Here is a 25,559-nt window from a genome sequence, read left to right as displayed (position 1 = left end):
GAGTAGAAACGATCCGAGTCGGAAAGAATCGAATGACTGTTGCGCATGCGCGGTTAAACCAAATGCTTCCGGTGTAATGTCATCGTGAAAGAAGAGCAAGAGGTACATGTGAGTGTTTTTACAAGCACTGTTTACAAAATGTGTTCACGTAGTATTTGACATTGTATGGTTGTTAAGACCAAAGTCGGAGTTATGAAAAAGAGTACGATAAATGTGACCTTTTGTATGTGGAAATTAACTTTGTAGAAATAGCGCAGATTTAATAAGATTGAAATGCTCTGTTTTACAAGTAGGCTTACGTTTGATAAGTGTCATAATTTTATTTAATGAATAAGCGTGTTTTTTTAGTTTGAAACTACATATTTAAAGCAAAACACCACAGATGAATACGGTAAAAAAAAAAAAAGAAAAAAAAAAAAACAATAGAAATAAATTATACGTATTACCATACTTTCTCAGCTGACTAATCACAATACATCAAACAATTGTTTTGTTTTACAAGTTTTCTGAAATGCTGTACATACTAAATATGAACATGATATATTTACACTACCAGTTAAAAGTTTTTGAACAGCAGAGATTTGCAATGTTTTTTTTTTTTTTTAAAAAAGTCTCTTCTGCTCACCAAGACTGCCTTTATTTGATTCAGAGTATAGCAAAAATAGTACGATTTCGAAATATTTGTACTATTTACATTAACTGTTTTATATTTGAATATATTTTAAAATGTAATTTATTGCTGTGGTTTCAAAGCTGAATTTTTAGCATCATTACTGCAGTCAAATGATCCTTCAGGAATCATACTAATATTCTGATTTGCTGTTCAAAAAAACATTTACTATTATTATTATGTTGAAAATAGCTGATCTGAATTTTCTCAGATTTATTTGATGAATAGAAAGTTCAGAACAGCATTTACCTGAAATAGAAATCTTTTGTAACATTATAAATGTATCATCACTTTTGGTCATTTTAAAGCATCCTTGCTAAATAAAAGTATTTCCAAAAAAAAAAAAAAAAAAAAAACTCCAAGCTTTTGAATGGTATAGTGTGTAATGTTACAAAAGTTTTTTTTTTATTATTATTATTATTATTTCAGATAAGTGCTGATCTTTCTGTTCATTAAAGAATCCTGAAAAAATGTACTCAACTGTTTTAAACATTGATAATAATAATACAAATATTTCTTGAGCAGCATATTAGAATGATTTCTGAAGGATCATGTAACACTAAAGACTGGAGTAATGATGCTGAAAATGTAGCTTTGATCACAGAAATACATTATGTTTCAGAATATATTCAAATAAATCCAGTAAGAGTGATGAATAGTAAAAAACATTTTACAACATTACTGCTTTTGCTGTATTTTTGGATCAAATAAATGCAGGCTTGGTGAGCAGAAGATAATTATTTAAAAAAAAAAGCACACATTAAAAATCATACTGTTCAAAAACGTTTGACTGGTAGTGATACATAAGAAAAAATCTGAATATTTGATGAAACCAGATTAAAAATTCTTGTTTTATTAAGCTAAAGCTTTAAGGTTTTTATAGAGGTGTTTTTGGATATCTCTTTTTATCACTTAATAAATCAGAAACTGTCAACAGCCAGTAAAAAATAGCAGTGCATGATTTATTGTATATGTATTGAAACGGAAATCTACAGATGCAAATTCAAAATTGACAAGTGCACAAAAAAAATCAAACACTGTACTTTGTGTACTCTTTTCTTCAGACTCTTATCAAATAGGTATTATTTGATAAATACTCTTTTTATATTGGATTCAGTTGCAATTTTAGATTTAAGATGTCACTGTTTTTTGTGGCCCTGACTGTACAGAATGGCCACACCGTGGAGAATGGCCTGCATTTTGGCCACCAAACTGGCCCCTCTCCCAGGACCCGCTGCTTGCCAGGTTTGTCGCCATGCCAGTCGATATGCACATGGGTGGATGTCACAGAGGTATCCTGATTCGCATCCAAAACAGAAACAAGAGGAAGACATGTTTGAAGAAGACAATGATATGGATGCAGTAGAAGCCAAACTGAACTCTATTATTAGGTAAGTCCTTATACAGAAGCACAAAATCAAATACTGCTGTCATCATCCAGTAACAATATTTCCTGTGCAGTGAAGAGAAGAGAATGCGTAAAGCAGCAAAATTTCACATCATCAAGAGGAAAATGAACAACCCTGGAGCCCCAGAGAGAAGACTTAGCTGGGATGCAATTCAGCAGATAAGGTATTAGTGGCTGCGTTCACACTGTCAGTTTTTGGGATTGACAACCAGATTTACTTAAAGGTGTACGTGTCGAAATGTCCCGTTCACACAGCAGCTAACAGAAGCGTCTTGAATACTGTCTGTATGAACGTGCAACGGGAGCCAAGCCCGTATTTCAAGCCCGTTGTGAGTCCTGAAAATGTACCAGTGTGAGTTCGGCTGTAGTATGCGGGTGTCACACCCGTAAATAACAGTACTGTGTGTGAACGTAACCATCTTAAGGACTCAAATACATTACTGATGACCGTATTCTGTTGCCTTGTGAAAGTGGCCAGTTATGAATATGTCTGCTTATTACAAAGCTCTTTGGAATACCTGCTTCTGATTGGTCAAGCGCTTTTATATATTACAGTGTGTTCATAACCAGCATTTGACTGCACCATGTGCATGTGACTATATTACAAAATCACCTAGGAGGACTTTAGTAATTTTAGTATTTGTTAAGGACAAAATCTTTCTTCAGAAAAAGTAGTGTGGACAGCAGATTAGTATTATGTAATATTTTGCAGTGTTTATCTTTTTGCTGTGGCCACTGTTTAAATGTTCGTTTGATCAAAATACAGTAAAAACAGTAATATTGTGAAATATTATTAAATTTTAAAACAATTTTTTTTAAATGTATTTTAAAATTTAATCATTTATTCTGTGATGGCAAATCTAAATTTTCAGCAGCCATTACGCCAGTCTTCAGTGTCACATGACGCGTTATCAGTCAGCTATATTGGCAACACTGAACGTAAACAATGCGACTGAACCGAATGAATCTAGCATATATAGATTATTGCTGCTGAAAATGGTCAGTTATTGTCATGTCATGGGCTGTACTAGTCGCTCGGACCGGGAATAAACATTTGGAGTACTATAGACTGCCAAAAGTTATAAGAAAATAAAGGAGAAGAGTGCAAAAAACAGTCTGAGGAACAAAAGGCGTTTGTGGTTGGCCAAACTGAACCAGGATTTCCAGGGCAAGAACAACATTTGTGTTTGTGCTTATCATTTCCGGTCAGGTAGGTGAAATATAAGCTCGTACGCATCTTAACTTTGGTTTTTCAAAATATAGCATTCTTTCCTGCTTACTAAGTCCTTCTCTATGATTTAGCAGGTTCCACACATTTTTTTCATGGTTTAGACAGCATAAACTAGCAGAACAACATATTCAGTAGTACATTAACCGTGCAGTTCACACTGTTGTTTACATCCGAGTATCACCAATATGGTCGTGCATCCGGATAACTGACCCTCTATAACATTTTATGTCTAGCCAATAAAACTATAGTTATCTGCTGTCCCTCCAAACACTGACCAATCATATGTCTCTTCTTACAGGTACTTAAAGCAGGAGTCACCAGAGGAATGGACACTACAGAGATTAGCGGAGGGTTTCTCTGTAAGCCCTGATGTCATTTCCAGAGTCCTCCGGAGTAAATTCACCCCATCAGCAGTTCGAAAGCTAAAGCAGGATTCGAAAGTGTTAACTAGTATTGGGCCCCAGTATCTCAGAGATGGAAAAACGGAACAATCTAGACTGCCAAATACTCCAACGCCAGCCGTGCTCCCCTCTGGAAACACAGGAGCGCTTACAGTGAGGGACACTGAGACTGGACTTGTGCCCTCTAGTGGTAGCATAGTAGCATCACAGCTACCAGCTAAACAGAAAGCGACACCTGCTTTACAAGAGCAACCTGGCGCTACAGCTGAAACGGACATGAGGGATGATATAGAGATGGAGGAGGAGTGGGATGGAGTAATTCTAACAGAGGAAGAATTGGAGCATATCGCACAAACGCTGAAGGAAAAACCCAGTCCAGTGGAACAGAAGGGAAGAGAGTTTTTTGATAGTGAAGGTAACTTCCTGTACAGAATTTAAGTGGCTGCTAAAACATTTGCTAAAACATTTGGCTGCTAAAACATAAGTCTGATAATTCCCTTTAAATTTGTTTTCTGTCGAATTTGCTTTTTTGCTCTTGTGCACAAATAAAAATAAAAAAATCAATGGGACAAATCAATTTATTTCTCAAACAGTTCTTTTCCAAATATACAGAGCAAAAATAAAAGATACAAAGTCGGAATTGCTGTATATGTACAGAGCTTCACAACTAATATGTACATTGATTTTGCACAGCAAGAAAAGCATAACACCTCTTATAAATAAAATCACTGTCACAATGGAAATTGCACTGTTACATTTCAATTGCACTGCATTTATTATTATTATTATTACCCCAAGCATGGAGAGCAACTCAATTTAGTAGCAAGTATTAAGTAATTTAGGGGCATACTTGTATTTTGTTGTATATTCACATATAACTTGTCAACTAATAAATTTGTCATTCTCGTTTTAGAATTATTGAAGATGAGATCTATATTTCATGGGAAGGCACAAGCTATGCCTCCATGCTAGGCACTTGAATCAAAATATACACTAGGATTTTTATACCTATTAAACACTATGTAACTCATAATCTGAGTCTTTGCGAAGGAGATTGTCTTCAAGAAAATGAGACTTTTGAGAATTAGAATTTGAAAATGGCTGATATTTAAATAGACACTTAGTAGGAAACTCACTGCATCAGACATTAAACATCAAACAGGAAGATGTTAAAAATGCTCTATTGCATTTGAATATTCAAAATGATAATCACATGATCAAAGACCTCAGACCACTGGAATTGTTCTCACCACACTGAAGTTTGCAGCATATGAAAATAGCACATGCAAAGTTATTGCGACTAATGGTTTGTCACACAAACACTTAGTCAAGTTTTAGGTGTATCTGTGTGCAATGGTTTAAAAAAAAAAGTCACACTTTTTTCTGCTTGATGTTAAGGGACTTTCCTGCTGTCAAGATGAAGCAAAAAACAGCATATGTGTTGAAAGCTACGAAATGATTTAACTACAAAATTGGATTCGGGCAAAATGTGCAAGGTTGTACACAAACTACAACTGTATTCTATTTTACATGCATTTGCATCATTGCTTCATTCATAAAAATATTTATTATTACAAAAATTTTCCTAACTGTCACAGAAATGGTTTGAAGTGTAACAGTAGCTTACAAATCGATCATGTAATATGTGAAAATGATCTCCATGTTTTATAGTTATTTGTCTCCCTTTATCAAACTCACAGCCTATGATATAGCTACACAGTATCAGTACATAATGTTCATAAATCTTAAATATTTTCACTTTTTGTGAAGCCAAATCTATTGCCTGTTTCATTTTATTGCTATTTTCATTCACACACCTGATTACTTACAGCAAAGTGGACATTGACAGCAGTTCTGATCACATTCTAGTGAAAAACACAGTCAGGGTTCAGTAGCACAGTATTTAAACCTGGGATGCTTGCATTACATGCGTTTGATATGATTCACTGTATTCTGAAATTTCTGCTCAAACAATTTTAAAATCTGATATCAGCATGAGGATAAACAATACCTCTAGTTCTGTACATAAAAAGAAAGCAAGTATTTTACAAGTACCCCATTGACAGTCTCATCGAACAAAGGTTTGATTATTCAAATCGCGCCCGGAAAGACCCCAATGTCAAAAGAAAATTGTAAAACTCCCACAAACAGCAGTTTAAACACTTCTTCACTGCTTTTAGCAGTGTTACATTCACAAGACTCTTCTATCTCGAGAACAGCTTTCTATTGGTGGAGAAGCAACCAGGTTCCCTCCCGTTGGTCGAGAAGCAAGGAAGTGCATGACGTTAGCTGGTAGATTAAATCTGAGAAAGCTGACGGCTGGTTTGTGCTTTAGGAAGATAGAGACAGCAGCAGTAATGCCTGAATGACAGGAAATGTAGCTTCTTCTGCTCACTCAATGTTCTTTACTCAAGCAGGTCCTGCCAAAGACACAATCGTTTAGAAAGATAAGTACAACTATTTGAAATATGAAAGTTGAATACTAAATATAAATATGCTGATCATACGTCCTCTTTGTTTCTGGCCAGGATTTCTCAGTTGCCTAAAATGTTTAGGTTTTGGTTCCTATTATTTTTCATACTTGCTAAAGGTACTGACTGAAAAGAAGTTTGACCAATAGCGTGCTATCATGGCATCCATTTCAAATCCTAGCCAGGGAAAAAGACAGTGTATGGGCAGCTAGTAAATAATTAAAGGATAAGTTCACTCCTGAATTCAAATTACCTGTTAATTTACTCACCCGCATGTCATCCAAGATGTTCGTGTCTTTCTTTCATCAGTCGAAAAGCAATTAAGGTTTCTGAGAAAAACATTCCAGGATTTTTCTCCATATAGTTGACTTCAATGGGGATCAACGGGTTGAAGGTCCAAAATGCAGTTTCATTGCAGCTTCAAAGGCCTCTACACAATCCCAGCCAAGGAATAAGGGTCTTGTCTAGCAAAATGATCGGTCATTTAAAAAAAAAAAAAAGCACATACTTTTTAACCTCAAATGCTCGTCTTGCACTCTGCGATGCATGATTATAACGTAATTACGTTGAAGAGGTCACACGTGGTTAATTCTTTGTCTGTGTACTTTGGTTCAAAAGGGAAGGGTAAAACAAAAAACTCCATCTCATTTTCTCCTCCAGCTTTAAAATCGTCCAACATTTTTGTATTACCTGTTTTTGTAAAGGACTTTTGACTTTCTTTGCCTGTTTGCTTTGTAAACACTGGGTCGGTACTTCCGCCTACGTCACGTGTGACCTTTTCAATGTGATTCCGTAGTGTGTGAGATCAAGCTAGTGCATGATGAGCATTTGTGGTTAAAAAGTATACACATTTTACATTTTTTTAGAAAATGAACAATTGTTTCGCTAGATAAGACCCTTATTCCTCGGCTGGGATCGCCTTTGAAGCTGCACTGAAACTGCAATTTGGACCTTCAACCTGCAGATTCCCATTTAAGTCCTCTATATGGAGAAAAATCCTTAAATGTTTTCCTCAGAAACCTTCTTTCTTTTTGACAGAAGAAAGAAAGGCATGAACATCTTGGATGACATGGGGGTGAGTAAATTATCAGGAAAGTTTAATTCTGGAGTGAACTAAGCCTTTAAGACGAATGGTTAGGTGACTCGATTAGTGCCCGAAGCTGTACCTCATCTGAGTCATCATGGAAATCATTCTTGGGTGCTCCAGCAACATCTGTCTCTAGTGGATCATCTATGCCGTTGGCTTCCGCATTATGTTGTAAGACAGAGTATCTGTGTACAAGGAACCTGTAAAATAAAAAGAGTGATGTTTATTTTATTTGATATATTTAAATGTAGTCTATATGAAACATTTAAAAGTTTTGGAGAATAGACTGACCTTCCACCACAGATGTACTTCTTTACAAACAAAACTGCAATCACTACACCGGTCAGCAGGACGGCTATGACGATCGCAATGATAGGGGCGGTATGTGAGGTAGGTTTATCTGTCTGTGGATTACAGAGATACAAGGTAAAAAGAGGCACGTGAGTGCAAATTCATCTATTTTCTAAACGCATCTATTCATCCATGTGTATGTTTTTAATCAAAATGTCATAACTGGATTTTCCAGTAGAAAATACTTCTCTCTATATTATTTTTAGTGCTGTCAATTAATAAAAAAAATGAACTAATTAATCACACACTTTTTCTGAAAATAATCCAGATTAATCCCACCTAACTATTTAAACATACCTTTATATTGCAATTATTTCACATTCAAACTTCAAGTTAATGTAGAAACAAAATAAACAGTATATTTTTAATATTTGTTACATTTTTCTTTATGACTGGCAAGTATAAAGCATATAAAAAATATACAGAAACTGTATAAACTTGTCAAACACTAAATACTAAATTAAATATAGATGAATCCTTAAAGCTACGTAGTAATTGTAAGTAATTGATTCCTCTTCTTTTTTTTCTTTCGTTCTTTGATTAACAGGCATCACAACAGCTGGGTTATTAGCTTATTTGGCTGCTATTACTTTAAGAGCTGCCGCTGCTGAACGTGACGCGGATCTGACGGATCTGTGCAATCGAAGTGCGCATGCTACGAACACAGTATAAAGGCTGACAAGACAGGAAAATTTGTTTTTACTGACATATGGCCTGACAACATCTCATCTGACTGTTGTTCTCCCTCATCACCTGTAACTTTCCAACGCTTGTTTGACTAGCGCCTGGCGCTGAGGTGAAGTTTGAGTGCGCATCTGAAAAGCCTCTTGCTTGATGTGGTCATAAAGACGTTGTGCGACTAAATAAACACTTCTTGTCAAGAAAAAAGAGACAGAAGCAGCAGTTGTGAGTGGGGTGGCCAACGCTAGCCCCGCCCCTGCGTTAAATACGTTAAATATACGTTTAATGGGAAACTGCGCTCATTTTAATAGCACTAATTATTTTATATTATAAAAATTAAAAAAATACTAATTTTTAGGGTAACCTATTAACATTTGCGTATATATACATACTGAATAAATGACTGAGGTTAAAACACATTTGAATTCCTGTCTGAATGATTAAGCTAGCATGCTAAATGCATACTAACCAGCAGTTGAGGCTCCAGCAGGTCGCTAACGCATCTCTTGCTCATGTCAATCATCCTCCTTTCTGGTTGTTCCCCTCCTTCACACTTATCACCTGGAATCTTTCGGTACCTATTAAAGAATAACAACCATGAAACAATCTCCATGTTGTTTCTAGAGCTTTCCTAATATGTCAGGGACAAGCATGTGCTAACCAGATACAAGATGATAGAGAATAAAGTAAAAACTGTCTTCTAAATAATGCTAGGACAAACCATTATTCTTAAAGCAATGGAAAACAATAAAGAGGACATTACCCGCTGGTCTGCAGCTGTTCCTTTTTCCCATGGATGCAGATCTCCAAATCGTGGCCTTTGAGATCAGCCTGTTCAATACATTCTGAGCTGTTCTCTTTACGGTAGTATCCAAAGTCACTAAGGAAGAGGGCAGAGAATATTTGACATATCTGAAAACTTTCATGTCTTTATTCATAATTTCGAACAATATGAAACAAATCACAATTAAAGGTCTAAATTTATCAATATTTAAACATGATAAATTACTGTAAATGACTTTAAATGTGTGTCAGTGTGGGATACGACTAGAAAATATTTAGAAATGAAATAGAAACGTATATAAAATAACTGAAGTCCAACAAAACAATGCATTCCTTAAACTAAAACTAAAATGAAATTTAAAGTTCATTTTGAAAAAAGCAAAGCTATAACTTTGGTTCCCACTCACCACAGGAAGTCATCCAGTGTACACTTGCATGGCGTGGGCTGCTTTGTGACTATGTAATCTCTGCCAATCCAACACACAGAGTCCTTTCTCACACGCAGGAAACGTTCCTTATAACCCAACATGCAACCATCTTCTGGGTCGCTGATGTCATCAGAGTGTGCCAGCCACTGGATGTAATCGCTGTCCTTGCCTGGGAAGCAGACAAAAAGATTAGTTTGTGCTCAACCGAATTATATAAGTGCAACATGCCTTTGATTTTGTGTGGTTCAAACAGAACTGGTCACTCACAGTTACGTGTCAGCAGGTCTTTAAAGTCAATGGTGTAAGTTACCCAGTGGCTGATCAGAGCATCTTCATAACCCCACAGACTGACATTCACTGAGCGGGCACCAGGCTCTGAGGCCAGCCCTGTGAAGAACATGGGCGTCTGGGTGAACTTATGAACGTGCCAGCATTGCCCCTCATCGGTGGAGAACCTGAGAGACACACAAGTAGAGAGTTTTACCGGATATAGTTCGCATATTTGCATATTTTTAGGTTGGCATAGAAAACCGGCCATGTAAACGCCAATCATAAAGTCATTATTTTTGTTTTCTTTGCACACAAAAATTATTCTTGTAGCTTCGTAAAATTACGGTTAAACCACTGATGTCACATGGACTATTTTATCGATGTCCTTACTACCTTTCTAAGCCTTAAACGTGGTAGTTGTGTTGCTGTCGTTGCAGGGTCAGAAAGCTCTTGAATTTCAATAAAAATATTTTAATTTATGTTCTGAAGATAAACGGTCTTAAACACAAAAAAGGGTAATTAATGACAGAATTTTCATTCTTGGAATTCTTAACCTATCTCATTAAACTAACCCTTTAATTTTATTATTTAAAAATGTATTTTATTTCAGCTAGTTGCCTTTTTCATTTAGTTTAACTCAATGTACTACAATAAAAATACAAATATTTCAAAATATTAAAAAAAAACTATAATAAAACGATGCTCACTTAATCTCAGAGATGGGTTTGGCTTCGTTGTGCTCCACGGCCACCAGCAGGCCTCCAGAGTCTAGGATGGCGTAATGGTGCGGCCCCTTCAGAGCCTCCATCCAGGTGTAGCCTCCGTCATCAGAAACGTACACGTCAGGAGTCATCAATGAGATTGCGTCACCTACGCTGCCTGAAAAAGGGTGAGTGAAATAGTTCAAAGTTTCGTTCAATGCAAGTTATTATTACTGCCAATTAAATTAAAACACTAAAACAAACAAAAAACTTATTTCAATTTGTCACAGAACTGAATTGGTCTTTGGATGGTTTCTAATAGTGTGCGTGCATTACCATGAGCCAATATAAGTCCCACAGCATTAGGTTCACTCAGAGGCAGCATGGGAACAGTCAGCTTCATGGAGGAGCTATATGAGGCGTGAATATGCAGACTACACTGCACAGGAGGAAGACAACACAAGGTAAGTATAAAGACATACTGTTGGAGGTAGTCTTCTCAAGTAGTTTAACTATTTGGCCACATCTGCCCAATTAATACAACATCCCTTAAAAGTGGTTCTTACCATTTCTGGATCTTTGGCTGTAGAATCGCACTTGGTGTTCTCTGGTTTCTTCAAAGGAACCCATTCTCCACCCTGATCAAACGATATTACTGTCTGTACAGAGCCGTCTTTAGCAGAAAAGAGAAATAGAGAGAACACAAAAACATTTAAAAATTTAAAAAAGGCTATTGCGACTTTTTATCTCACAGTTTTTTTTAAATGAGAATTGTGTGATACAAACTCACAATTCTGAGATACAAAGTCAGAACTGCGGCATATAAAATCACAACTGCAAGTTATAAAGTCAGAATTGCAAGATAAAAACAATTCAGATTTTTTTTTCTCAGAATTGCGTGATATAAACTTGCAGTTGCAAGTTATGAAGTCAGAATTACATGATAAAAACTCGCATTTGTGAGAAAAAAGTCTGAATTTTAATTTTTATCTCACAATTCTGACTTTTTTTTTATAACTGCAAGTTTATATCTTGCAATTCTGAATTGTTATAACAATTTTGAGGGAAAAAATGACTGATACATTCTTAGAATTGCAAGTTTATGTCTCACCATTCTGACTTTATAACTCACAATTGTGAGTTTATATCTCACAGTTCTGAGAAAAAAGTCAGAATTGCAAGACGTAAACTTGCAATTGTAAGATAAAAAGTCGCAATTAGCTTTTTTTTTTTAACCCTTTAACCCTTTAACCCTTTAACTGTCACTGTCCCCCCCTGTGGGACGGCTAATTTTACTTGACAAAAGACAAACTATACATTGTTGGAAAAGTCTAAGACTAAAGATATTGGACCATATTTATGTGTTACAAATTATGTGGGAAAAGTAATAGATTAATATATGTCAAGAGTGACAAAAATCTACATCATAACATGAGTTCTGACCTTAGCCTTTTTCCCTACCACGTTTTAGAAATCAAAAGAAATTAAATATCAGTTCAAAACTTAAAATCTCAAAATTCATCCCTGAAAGGCATTTTAAAATCAGACATGCATTAGAGTGCATTACCATGGAAAATGTGCATTAAAATCATATTACAAAATGTTTTCATTCATGAATTATAAATATTTAAGTCTGGATAATGCATTTTTATGTCTGTGTTCAAAAATGGGAGTGACAGTTAATATATAGTTATATATCATAGTTTCAACAAAAATATTAAGCAGCACAACTATTTTTAACGCTGATAGTAATAAGAAATTTTTCTTAAATACCAAATCAGCATATTAGAATGACTTGTGAAGGATCATGTGATACTGACGACTGAAGTAATGGCTGTTGAAAATTCAGATTATTATAGTGAACTAAAATTAAAACCATATAATATAAATGTTTTTTCTCACTAATGAAACTAATTTAAAAATATTATTTAAAACTACAATAGTTTCTAAATGATACAAAAATAACACTGTTTTGCCATCACAGAAATAAACTATTTTAAAATACATTAAAACAGAAAATTATTACTGTTTTTACTGTATTTTTAATCATATAAATGTGGCCATATACAACATAAAAAAATCTTACCGACCCCAAACGTTTGAACAGTGGTCTGTGTGATGTTAAATATCATATGCATAATCATGTTTATATTTAAAAAAGTAACAACAGGCTAATATTTTGTGGTTCGGCCCCTCTGGAGCAATCGGATGTTAAATATTACGGCCAGATTATAAGCATATGTCCGTCTTGTGTAGGATGCAGTCATACCCTCAGCCAGCACGCTAGTAGTGTAGACTCCTCTGAGGGAAGTGACGTTCGTGAAGTCTGTCTCACCCCCTGGGGTCGTATACAGATGGCGTTCTAGAGACTTGGAATACACAGTGCCTCTGTCATCTGATACATAGATGGTGCCAAACCCAGTGTCTGAAAAAGAAAGAAACACACACACAATACAGTTAAAAGACACAGAAACACTGAGGTCTACCAAGCAGTACTGTTCAAAATTCTGTGTTTTTTGTGTTTAATTTGGCATTTTATCAACGGTCCACTCATTGATGTTACTAGAAGCCAGTGGTTGACCAATAAAAGTTTTCAAAACAATAAACAATGTTTCTCAATGGCAGCACAGATGATTTTATGATGGTTTACACCATAGGAAATGCTAGGTTGCAAGCACATTATGGTTATGGTACATAAAAAGGAAAAACTCACCTCCTGGTTCATCCACATGCATGAAGACCATTTCATCATTGGCTGCCAGTATTGAATAAAATTGCTCATGGCCGACGGGAGGAAGTTGTGCCATGTTCCACGTCTCACCTTTGTCCACCGACACATGTATTGCCCGTATCATATCCTAAAAAACATGCATACACTTGACACATTGCATTCATATATGCACACAAACACACATACTCAGGTGCACCCTCACACACCTCTGATGCTGACGGCATTACGTTTCCTGATCCAGCCATAACTGAAGCAAACAGGAAGCGTCCACCGATCCCAAAGGAGTAGATCCTTTCGGCGACCGTCTTAAAGGTAGCACCAAGGTCAGCTGACTTTCTCAGCACCAGCACCCCTTTATCATCTAAAAACAAAAAAAACATCAAACAGCAACATTACTAGAGAAATGGTTTTATGAGTTGCTGTTACCGCATTGGGCGGCAGTGGTAGCGTGCTTTCCACAGTAATAATTACATAAGGTTTGCTGACTCAAATCCACGGTGGGATGCTGAATTCTAATCCAAAAAGCTTCTAACAACATTTAATCTAAATGCTATTAATGAGCTCTTGAGCAACCCCACTCACAGGATGCTGCATCATCCAGTCTAACACTGGTGCAATCACCTCGCAAAAAAGCACATGCATATATTACCAAACATCAGGAAAAAAATGCATAGAGTTTAAACTGTACAGTTTAATTCGTGTCACCACACCTTAGATCAACAAAGCTATAAATACTACTCACAGCATGATCCGTTAAGGTTGGTGGAGAAGAACAGAGTATCCATTCCCCTGTGAAAAAGAGGAAGAGAGAATTGATCCGTGAGATTAAACTCTGGAGACCTTATGAAACAACAGCAGTCAGATCAGTTCAGATCACTCATTTGTTTGCAGCTTAACAAGTACAAACATGCTGACCATTAAAATGTCAACAAATGAGACATAGGTCATGATAATCACCACACAAATCATATTTTTGCAATATATATAACAAACGAACAATGCAACAAGAAGCTGGTTACATAGCGATTGATTCTTCATTAAAATTCATGGCATTGTCGTAACAGGATAGCTAGGATTGTCTCAGATCATATGGCGTATTGTTAAGACAAGACTTAAGGGAGTGACTCAGGTTGAGGAGTCTTCAGGTTGCCACACTAAAGGAATATTATCAACAAACCAGAGTTGTTATAGTTAACTAAAACTAAAATGTGAAATAAAATCAGCATTAACTGAAATTAATCAGTTAGTTGCCTAAGCAGCATTTCTTATTTTCATTTTATGACCCTATTCAAAAGTTTACATCCCCTTGAGTCTTAATACTGCATTGTTACCTGAATGATCCACAGCTGTGTTTTTGTTTAGTGATAATTCATGAGTCCCTTGTTTGTCCTAAACAGTTAAACTACCTGCTATTCTTCAGAAAAATCCTTCAGGTCCCACCAATTTTTTGGTTTTTCAGCATTTTTGTGTTTTTGAACCCTTTTCAGCAATGTCTGTATGATTTTGAGATCCATCTTTTCACACTGAGGACAACTAAGGGACTCATATGCAACTATTACAGAAGGTTCAAATGCTCACTGATGCTCCAAAAGGAAAAGCTGAGGGGTGAAAACTTTTTGATCAGGGTAAATTTAACTTATTTTGTCTTTTGAGAAACATGTATCTATCTTCTGTAGCCTCTAAAGGGCAGTACTAAATGAAAAAAATATGAAAATCAGGCAAAATAAGAAAAAAACTTTTGAATCTCCATTATGTTCAAAAGTTTTCACCCACCAGCTCATAATGCATGGTTTTTCCTTCTGGAGAATCAGTGAGCATTTAAACCTTCTGTAATTGTGGAGTCCCTCAGTTGTCGTCAGTATGAAAAGATAGATCTCAAAATCATACAGTCATTGTTAAAAAGGGTTCAAATACACAAAAATGCTGCAAAACCAAAGAATTTGTGGGACCTGAAGAATTTTTCTGAAGAACAGCGGGCAGTTTAACTGTTAAGGACAAACAAGAGAATCACGAACAATTATCACTAAACAAAAAAACAGCTGTGAATCCTTCAGGTAGATCTGAATCATTCAGTGCATCTTCATTTTCACCTTTCTCTAATCAAAACATCTTAACTTATAATAATTTCATAGGTTTCTTCTCAGTATCATTTAGCTGTCCTCAGTATCATTTACTATTCTGGTATTCTTTTAATGACTTCATCCTCCAGGAAGCGATACCATTCGTGGCAAGAAAACAGCAGAAATATAACTTTAGCAAAAGATTCGGATACATTCTGAGTTGTTTTGTGGTATCACTCTAAATCATCCCAAGCCCATTAAAAAAAAAAACAGAAATCTTCTCAAAAAGTTATTAGGTTGTCCTTTTTCACATTTTCTGGGTTAGTAGATGCACCAGGGACCCGGTTATAGCACTTAGACACAGTAAAAGTCAGATTTTCATGTCTCCTTAAATAAAGAGTCCAAGCTTAACTGGCCATTTCAGAAACTGTACACTTACACTGATATTTCCTTAAACTGCAGCACAGTCATATTCTGAATGTTGTAATTTGAATATGAATATGATTTCCATTGAAAAGGAACTGCATAACAAAAATAACCTAGTTTTTCTTGTGTGACTTCCCTGGCTTCTGAAGTCATATGCGACCTTTGCATCCTCTTTTCATGTTTAGTGCCACACACTGTAGACTCAAGCTCTCAAGATAACGTCTGACTGATCTGACCCAATTTCCTACTGCCGTTTTGATCCTGTCTTTCGAAAAAGGTGGGATAGTGTTCTTTTTTTAAAACTAGGTTACTTGGAACGCCGCAGGGACCACTGAGAATGAAACTATAACCTACAGTCAGGAATGCTCAGAGGAGGACTGAAGGAACTATACAGTATATATATATATAAACCAAAAGGTTCCCAAACAGATCCGGCTCCCTTGGTCAAACATTAAATGTACAAATAAATGATTAGCCTTACTGAACTTCCTTGTCAATATAACTACTTCCCTGTTGAAGTGTATAAATAAAAGACTGTTGAATTCAAGTTCAAACAACTGGAGAATCCGACTAAGGTTTGATGCAGCAGTTTATCTGGAGCAGGCAAGCTTCCTCGGACATTTGAAAGCTGAGCCGTGTGGAAAAACAGGGTGACTCAGCAGAGAATGTCTCGTGTTGCTGCCATGGTGGCCATATTTGCATGTTTGTGTTTTTGTGTGTCCTGGATGTACAGAACGATCCAGAACACTGGTCAAAACCTAAAACAAAACAGGCCCTACTATATAAAGTCACTCAACCCTGAATCCCTTGTGTCTTCACAAAAATAAAACTCATTCCTAGAGTGGTTTTAACAATCATAAAGAGCTTACCATTTGACCACACACACCATCTCGTGGATTTTCTTCCATTCTGCACCAAAGTCTTTAGAGATCCAGAGATCATGCTAAAACAACAGCAATAAGATGATATTATGAATATTATAATGATATCACGCACCGCTTGAAAAGCATAAGGAGGATAAAAGCACTATGAAAGTATATCTTTTTGTTTTTAAAGAGGTCATGACATGAAACCAAATTTCCCTTGATCTTTTGACATAGGTCTTTATATGCTTAATACATCCTGTAAGTTTCATAACTTAAAATGTCCTCATCATCAGTAAAAAAGCATTTAAGTAATATCCCTCAGAAAACAGCTCGTTTGAATCCCCGATCCCCTTAAAACTTTGTATGCTTGTTTAGAATCAACTGTCGCATGTGCTCAGCAGGTTTCGTCAATTTTTGAGTTTTCTTTTACGCTTTACAGGATTTTGGGTAAATTTGGACAGGCCCCTTTTCTAAATGGCCCCGTTATAGCCTCCCAAAGGGTAAATGTAAATTTTTTTTCGACAATTATTGACCTAGTACTGCAGTGTTTTTTTCCAGTTCGCAAAAGTAGGTTTTTTACATCTTCTCAATCATTTAACAAATGATTTGATTGACAGCAGTGGTTCTAGAGGCAAAGTTGTCCGGAATGAGGAGTTCTGTCATATGATATGGATATCGCGCAAATGTGCAAAAAATTGTGCGACGTAAAATCTTTTACGCACTTGAAGAATACAATATCACCCCCCAGTGGCCAATTTCTTTCAAGTTTCTTTCAGACCTTTGGGGCCATGAGTTGAACAGGCCCACTGAGTTTTGTTCCAATCGGCGTCCGTTAACCTTGCCTAACAGGTGCTCAAACTTCATCACCCAATGTCATCCATGTTTTTTGAGATACACAAATGTCCTTGTAGACACTGATGGCACTTCGGACTAAGACCGTGCACACTTATTTTTATGTTGAAAGGACAAATGGTTGTGAAGTTATAGCCATTTTTATGTTTTTTCCCTCTTACAGCACCACCAAGTGTCCAAGCTCCGCAATTTTTTCCCGTGGCCTCAGACTGACCTCTTACAAGTGTTCTGAGTTTGGCAACGATATTTCATCCGTTCATGAGTTATAGGCTTTTTATTAAAAGTGTCCCTGCCACTTTCAAAAGTTTTGGCGCCCCTTTGCGACAAAAGTTCAATTTTATTTTTTTTGATAATTATAGATATTCATTCTCCAGAGAATCTTTCTGTACTGGTTCGGTTCCGATCGAAAACCTAAGACTAGTTCGCAAAAGTAGGTTTTTCAAAAAATGCGAAATACCCCAAAATTTCACCAGGATCGCAATATAATCTGAGGCCAAGGATTCCAATGACATAAGACATTAAGCCTGTGACTGACGGTTTAGAAGTTGTGAGGGATTTCGTATTTTTAATTGCTGTAGCGCTTTTGTTCTGCAAGATCAGCTTTACGTGGAGAGCGCTGATCCGTGACCATTCTAACAATTACAATAGAGTTTCAACTCTACACGCTTGAACCCCTAATTACAATCACTGCCGCTAGCTTGTCTACACTGAATACAGTATACAGACGCGTGTTCACTTTCTAACACAGCCCACACGCTTGAGTCTGTCATCAATAGGAGTGAAAGAACGTTCGCTTTGACATGTTCGGTTTAAACAGCTTGTCCGCATCTTTGTACAGATATCGGAAGGATCCCAGCATAAGGAACAAGTGGATAGTTTATTTTTAACGGCATCCCAGATCGTGTCAGATAATTGTTCAGAATATTTTGTTTTGTAAAAGAGGCACAATGTCTAGATCTGACTGCAGCTGCATCACAAACGGTAAGTAAATTATTTCATAATGCTTTGTCTGGAAATGACAGTTTTATTTTGATCATGTTGTCAAAACATGACTATGGCGTTGTGCGTTGATACTGTTTCCTATGCAATGATGCTTTAAAGGACCCGCCCCTTAAAACAGGTAGTTTTAGACAGAGGGTCAGAATGAATGGTTAAAAAAAAATAATTTATTTGTCTTTTTTTGTGCAAAAAACTTTATTAACATTACAAGTAAACCTCAAGGAACATATTAAAATGATAAAAAAAAAAATCCATGTCATGACCCCGTTAAAAACATACTTGAGGAGGAAGTGAATAGCAAACATTTACTATATTTAATATGTTATCATGTCATTTAGATAACCACAAAACAAGAACTCTTATCAGTTCAGGAAACCCAATATGTGTGGATTGACAGTTTTGAACTTTGCTGTGAGATAAACTAAGGGCTTAAATGCAATATGTGGTCATAATGCATGCTTTCTGAAATAGGTGTACAAATTTACACTAATAAAATTGATCAATTTAAAGTGATCAAATGGCTCTTAGTAACTTTCAATTTGACACCAAAAAGTTTTAAACTAAGAGGAAATAACAAAAGTTTTAAAGGCTCTCACCGTGACGCTGATGGCTACAAGAACATCCGAGTTTTGAGGGTTGTACATTATTTGCATTAGTGGGTGGAAGGGCAATTCTGTGTGGATGAAACTCTTGCCAAAATCTTTTGAACGGAAAATTCTGGCACCACTCCCTCCGGAAGCATCTCCCGTGAGGATCACCTGTGGGAAACAATATCAGGGCTTCAAAGTGCAGTCACAAATCCAATGCACTGAGTATTGAAACATCAGCAAAGCAGAAAGGTCTATTTTTACTGTGATTGACAAAGCTGCATCTACAGGCTAATTCAGCAGTTTGAGAAAATCTTTAACATTACAGCTTCCCAGCTCATGTGGACATATGAGGAGTTGCTAAAACACTGGATTTTCGACATTTCTTGCCCACCTTTCCAGAGTTTTCCGGCCCAATTGCGATCCCAAAGTCGGTGCTGATGAAGGTGTTGTTGATAAGTTCTGTGACATCCTCAAATGTCTTTCCATAGTTTTCACTGTGACAAAGAATGGAGGTTTCAGAAAGAAATTAGGTTAAGCAAATACTACATTGGTATTACAAAAACAAACACACGATTAAAACCAGCACTCACCTCCTGTACAGTTTAGACTGACCGAATCGCAGGAAGACTATTGGCACCTGGAATGTTGTCAGGGCCAGTACCACCTAAGATTGAGACATGAAGACACAAATCTTCAAGAATGGAAAATGCTGAAAATTCAGCTTTGCCATTGCACAAATAAATGACATTTTAAAACACAATAAAACAGAAAGCAGTTAACTGTAATTAAATGGTAGTATATGCATTGTTTTCACTGCAGTAATAGGCAGGGTAAAAATAAGGACTTCTTGACATGGCCATTGAATGTGCACTGGGGCATGAGAGAGGTCAAACTAGTTATGAGTTTGCATTTGGCCATATTGATAGTTGTGTTTATGTCCTTCATGAGCTTTTGTGAACAGCCAAAGAGATCTGGGAAGATTATCAAGATAAATTTAAACCTAAAGCTAAAAAAGTCCTCATCTAACCTTGAAAGGAATTTTTAGCATGGTGGTAGGATCTTCCGGCGACTTCGTCTCAGATCGGCAAGCGTACAATAGCGTGTAAACATAATTTATCAAAAAGTGAAACTCACCCCAGTTCCATCCCCCACCCAGGCCAGAGACACAGATCGACTCATATCTTGAAAGGTAAACTGAAAAAAAAACCACACACATTTTATTAATTTTAAACAAAAGCAATGCAAAGTGTATCATCATGAACAAACTAGTTTTATAAGAGTTTTTATACACACTATAAAGGATTTTATTGCATGTCCTAGAAAGACACTGCAAATATCAGGCTATGCAAAACACATGCTGATCTTAAACAAAACACTAAATCAAAAACCTCGCGACTATACCCACATCAATGAACTCAAAACAGTACCAGAAGGACTGATCTGACAAATTACATAGATGAAAAACGAAATAAATTGTGAAACTGAAGATAACATATCAAAACAGTGTTATATTTTCATCATCCGTTTGGTTTTGACACTTTAAGTGACTCTCAACCTTTTTGACTTGTAAATATAATACTTTATATAAAGATATTTCCTCTAGTATTTCTGCTGTAATGACAAACCTTTATTAACATAAATTGCGGGTGTTGATATAGTAAATTCATTAAACGCAATTTAACATGTGATTCTATAAGATTCAAGATTTGCATGTTTTTCAATAAGATCAATAGTTATTAAAGGGGAAAAATAATAATTTTCATTTAGATCTTGATTTTTTTAATTCTTAATTTTTAAAAGTGGTTGTTTGACAACTGGTTTATATGTTTTGTAACTTGTATTAAAAAGAATGGTGATGCATTATTGATCTGTCTAAAAAAAAGTTCCATTACACTGTCAAAGCAAATGTGAGACTCGTGAAAATCTCAAACGGCTAGATTTCCGACTGTCTCTTTTCTCATTTCTCATGCGGATACACCTAGAAAGAATGCAGTGAACGACTGAAATACTTTCACTTTGTTGCTCTAGGCCTTCATCTGCGACCCTTTAAATAACAGTTAAATCTTCTAATCCCATCTAGTGTTTCTGAACCCATTCTAGAATTGAACATAATATCCAAACACTATATAAACACCAAAAGGTCAGAGCAAGCATGATCATAAAACAATTACAGGCTGTTTTCTGCTGATTAACACAGTTGTGGTAGTTCCTGTCACCTCTTGTAAATTCATGATAGCCTTCTACAGAAAGACAAGCCACAATATCACTGTCTTGAGAAGGTTTACACCGCTGTGAGTAATGAGCAAAGGAAGTTCTAGTTCTGAGGGACCTGAGGTAGAGGTGAGATAATGAAGCTTTATCCAACCCTCAAACAACTCTTTGTGCCAGTTCACGAAGCAACCACAAGTATTTCTGAGAAAAGGAAGTCATTTTAGATCGCAAGTGTTATTCACTGTTCCATTTTGTAATATTAAGACTTGCTTGTATTATAAAGTATATGGTTTAGCACAAATTAGCATGCATTAAAAACGCCTAGCCAGTTGGAAAAAAAGAAGGGTTACACAGGTTGTCACACCAGTTTAACTGGTTGTACAGCTTGTGAAAAAAGAACTACACCTCCTTGCCAAAGAGGAACTCCAAATGCAACGTCTTATTGCTATAAAAACAAGTTGTAAAGAAAATTATGTAAAATCTTATGCGTCTTCAAATCAGTTTCGTTTTGAAAATGTTCTACTAAAAAGGAAAATGAGCATTTTTAATCACAGTTTACATTATTTCAATTTCTGTTTATCACAAAAGTGCTTTCATAATACATTTGCATGCTTCTAAGCTAAGCAAATGTGACTGGCTGTGTTTCAAAATCTAGTGAGGTTTAAATAACAACAAAACATGTATTCTTTAGGAACAACTAACGTTAGTATTTATTTTTACGTCGCTAGTACTATTTTTACTGTTACTGGTTATTCACTACATACATATTACTTCATATATTCATTTGATACGAGGCATCATAGTAAAAATATTAGTTATTGAGTTACTAGCAACATATAAAACATATACTAGCTAGTCTGCAGGTGTAAATGTTAAAACGGATTTTGAGAACTCTCAGTTAAGACGCACATATGCTGTCAAAAATGCTGTCTAGTTAGGGAAAGATCCCTAGGTTTTGAGACACGACCGTGGGGCAGCATCGAGTGAACTTACGTTGTGCGTATTTCTAGTTAACTTGCTCTCAAATCCCTCCAACCCATTACAGGAGTCTGATCCACCATCTGCGCTCCTTTTCTGGATGTGACGGTGGATTTGAGAAATATCTGCATCCGATTCCGTCCCGATTAGACTTCTGGCAGCTACGGGAGACTTCATATACACCCGGTGCGCGTTATAGGATCCTGGCTCTACATGGAAATCCACCGCAAATGCCATGGGAAAGAATAAAAGTGCAATAAAGTATCCTTGGCCTCTCATTTTTCGTCTTCAGTGTATTTTCCAACACGACTGTGTTGCTGTTTAAATACGCATTAATTCCTCTGTGTCTCCCTCCTAAGCGGCTGCTGACGGTATCAACAAAAACAGACTGCCTGTGACAGCGAAAGGTCCCTACTGCTCATATTATTAGTGCTGCCTCCTAAGAGAGCACATCAACGCCCTTTTTTATTTGAGCAATGACAATTGATAATTATCAAGGTGGCAAAAAAATCGCACACCAGGCAAGTTGCTCTAATAGACTGACAGTATCCTTGACAGTATTTCGTGTTAAACACTTGCAAGTAAGAGCTACCAAAAAAAAAAAAAAATAACGGTGAGAAGAATGCACCTTGCAGAGCCTGCACCTGATTGGCTGCAGCGACTGGTGCGAGTTTCTGATTGGTCTGTAGCTGCACCTAGTGCGGTCAAGTTAGTTTGACACGACACACTTCAGAGGACAGTATCATGTTTAATCCGTTTCATACATAAAATTGTCTTAGGTGAAATATAAATTTAACGGCTGTACATGCATATTATCAGTGAACCACTTTTCCATTTTCACCTATTTAATATGATTTAACATTAAAGATAAGATATGTTTTTTTTCAGATTATTCGAGTCTTTTTGGCTGAATGCAGTTTTCATAATTTGACCAAAGCCATGCATTGTCTTCCTTATTTAAATCCTAATTTCTTTTAGAGGTCAAATAACAATGCCTACTTTGGCTGCACACATGCTCTGCTTATTTTTATATCAGCAAAATAATTTCATGAAACAAGAGCAAGTGCATGACTCATATTGTCAATACATTCTCAGTGAGATCACAGTGGAAAATTTAGTGTGGTCTTCCAGTGTGCATCGTGGAAGAAAGAAGCATCTGTTCATGCACTTCACAGATCAGCCTACAATGTAACAGTGCATTATCATCAGTCTCTGACTCATATCATTCTGGATGAATTTAGTGCATCTTCCCCCAGATTCTAACAGTTTTATCATTGTATTACACCAACAAGATTTTTCACAGTTACTGAAGACACGTGGGAACATGTAAAATACAACAAAGTAAAGGGTTAGTTGTTTAGTTGTGATCAGCCATTTGATTTCATCCCTGTTTTTTCTTTTAAACTGTTTATAAGTTTAGATTTCAGCATTGTGTTAAAGTTAAATAACATTTACCAACATAACCAAATTGTAGAATTTTTAATTACCAGTTATATTTTGTGTGTGCGTGTGTACATGTGATTATTTCAGGCTCTGGCCTGGAATAGCCTATCCCATGATCACAAACCATGTGACACAGAAAAAAGGCTTATTGTGATTCCCATCGGTTCTCTGTAATTCTGATCTGCAGTCATGCTTATTCTAGATCTGCACTGATGGCCGAGAGCCACGTGCTTCCAATTCATCCTGTGTCTTCTATTAGCAGCTAACATTTTGCTATTTGCTAAAGAGGCGAAGTATGGACGTCATTGCTTTTTCAAGGAAGATTATCATTCTAAATGTCAGCCCAATGTGACTGCAGTAATGTCCTTTTAACTCTGCAGTGCACAATAAAATTCTGTATGGGTGGAAAAACCTGTCATACAAGTAAAGATGGTGTGACCTGAATTCCTCACTAGTGACTGTACTTTGTAACGTCTGGGCACCTCCTGTCCACTGAGAGCTAGGCAACTTTTCAAAGTTAAGTTGAAAACAAGTGGATCAAGAAACTCCCAATGACAGACTGTTCCTTTTCACCATCAGTTGCAAATTTTAGGCCACATGAGACCCTTTTGCAACATGATGTTCACTCAACATTATTTTACACAACATGGGAAAGACATTTAAAGGGATAGTTCACCACAAAATGAAAGTTCTGTAATAATTTACTCAGCCTACAAACCTGTATGAGCTTCTTTCTTCAGCTGAACCCCAAAGATTTTGAAGAATGCTGGTAACTAAACAGTTGACTGTAACCACTGACTTCTATAGTTTTCTAGAGTGTTTTCATGACACAAGCGGTCTGAATGTAAACAATGCCACTGAACTGAATGAAACTCAGACATTTTGCTGATTACTGCTGCTAAAAATGGTCAATGTCATGTTTTGGGCTGTATTAATTGGTCAGACCAGGAAAAACATATGGAACAAATCAAGCAGAAGACCGCAAAAACTATCTTAGGAACAAAAGGTGTTTGTGGTTGGCCAGACTGAACCAGGATTTCCAGGGCAAGAATTTTGACAAAATTCCTGTTTGTTCTTATCATTTCCAGTCAGGTAGGTGAAATATTAGGCTAATATTTTAAATAATATTGCTCGTATGTATCTGTACCACCTATTAAATTTAGTTTGTCAAAATATTGCACCCTCTCCTGCTTACTATGTCCTATGTCCTTCTCCTTCTCTATATAATTTAGCACATATTTTGCCCATTGTTTAAACAGCATACATTAGCACAACAACGTATTCAGTAGTACATTAACCATGCAATCTGTTGTTTACACCGAATATCGCCAATATAGCCGTGACTAAATCATGACATGAACTTTAAACCCTCCATAGTATTTTTCCATACTATTAAAGACAATGTCTACGAATATTTGATAACAGAATTTCTGGTTTTGGGTGAACTATGCCTTTAATGCGTGATGTAATTTTAAACCAAATGTACAAATTTTAAAATACAGCAATGCTTAAAAATGTAGCTTTCCTTTTTTCCATCACATTGTGCATTTGCTAGGTTAATAGCAAGAAGATATAAACACAGGAGTGGGGACAGAGCAAAAATGGCAAAATGAAAAAAGGCACTTATAATATGAATTAATGTAACAGGCCGTCTGTAATAACAAATATTAAAAGACAGTATCGGCTATTCATAGCAAAAGCCAGATTTACACGTTAATGAGGAACAACCTATGGGAATGAGCCGCCTCGTGTGAGAACTACATCTAGATAAGTGCGTCCTCTTGTGGTCAGATTAGAGCAACGCTGAATGCTGTAAATCAAGTTTAAGACTTTATAATTTTATAATGACTGAAAATTCCTAGGAATGTCACCAAATAATATCTTCCAACATTTACGCACAATACAGTTTGTACGCATTAAA

The 25,559-nt window shown here is 36.3% G+C and overlaps 2 protein-coding genes across 3 annotated transcripts; one reads left to right on the top strand and one right to left on the bottom strand.

Annotated features, from left to right (window-relative positions):
* Positions 1-48: 48 nt before the first annotated feature.
* ngrn (neugrin, neurite outgrowth associated) lies at positions 49-4,638 on the top strand. Of its 2 annotated transcripts, none has more exons than XM_051117097.1 (4): positions 49-108; positions 1,840-2,061; positions 2,132-2,242; positions 3,608-4,638. In XM_051117097.1, the coding sequence occupies exons 2-4, from the start codon at positions 1,841-1,843 to the stop codon at positions 4,146-4,148; spliced, it is 873 nt and encodes a 290-aa protein (XP_050973054.1). In that variant the 5' UTR covers positions 49-108; position 1,840; the 3' UTR covers positions 4,149-4,638. The 2 variants fall into 2 exon arrangements, with proteins under 2 accessions (XP_050973054.1, XP_050973053.1); XM_051117096.1 differs by having other exon boundaries at positions 72-102.
* On the bottom strand, positions 4,271-22,777 carry sort1b (sortilin 1b). Its single transcript, XM_051117095.1, has 20 exons — positions 22,211-22,777; positions 20,141-20,200; positions 19,597-19,670; positions 19,398-19,500; positions 19,013-19,174; positions 16,569-16,642; positions 13,956-14,002; positions 13,420-13,574; positions 13,196-13,340; positions 12,752-12,907; positions 11,049-11,155; positions 10,819-10,921; positions 10,489-10,660; positions 9,779-9,966; positions 9,491-9,680; positions 9,064-9,180; positions 8,770-8,878; positions 7,560-7,672; positions 7,348-7,468; positions 4,271-6,130 (listed from the first exon to the last, which is right to left on the bottom strand). Exons 1-20 carry the CDS (start codon positions 22,472-22,474, stop codon positions 6,116-6,118), a joined length of 2,475 nt encoding a protein of 824 aa, XP_050973052.1. The 5' UTR covers positions 22,475-22,777; the 3' UTR covers positions 4,271-6,115.
* Positions 22,778-25,559: the final 2,782 nt, after the last annotated feature.

The sequence above is a fragment of the Labeo rohita genome, chromosome 8 (genome assembly GCF_022985175.1).
Source record: "Labeo rohita strain BAU-BD-2019 chromosome 8, IGBB_LRoh.1.0, whole genome shotgun sequence".
NCBI classification, from domain to species: Eukaryota; Metazoa; Chordata; class Actinopteri; order Cypriniformes; family Cyprinidae; genus Labeo; species Labeo rohita.
This window is presented reverse-complemented; position numbering and strand designations above follow the sequence as displayed.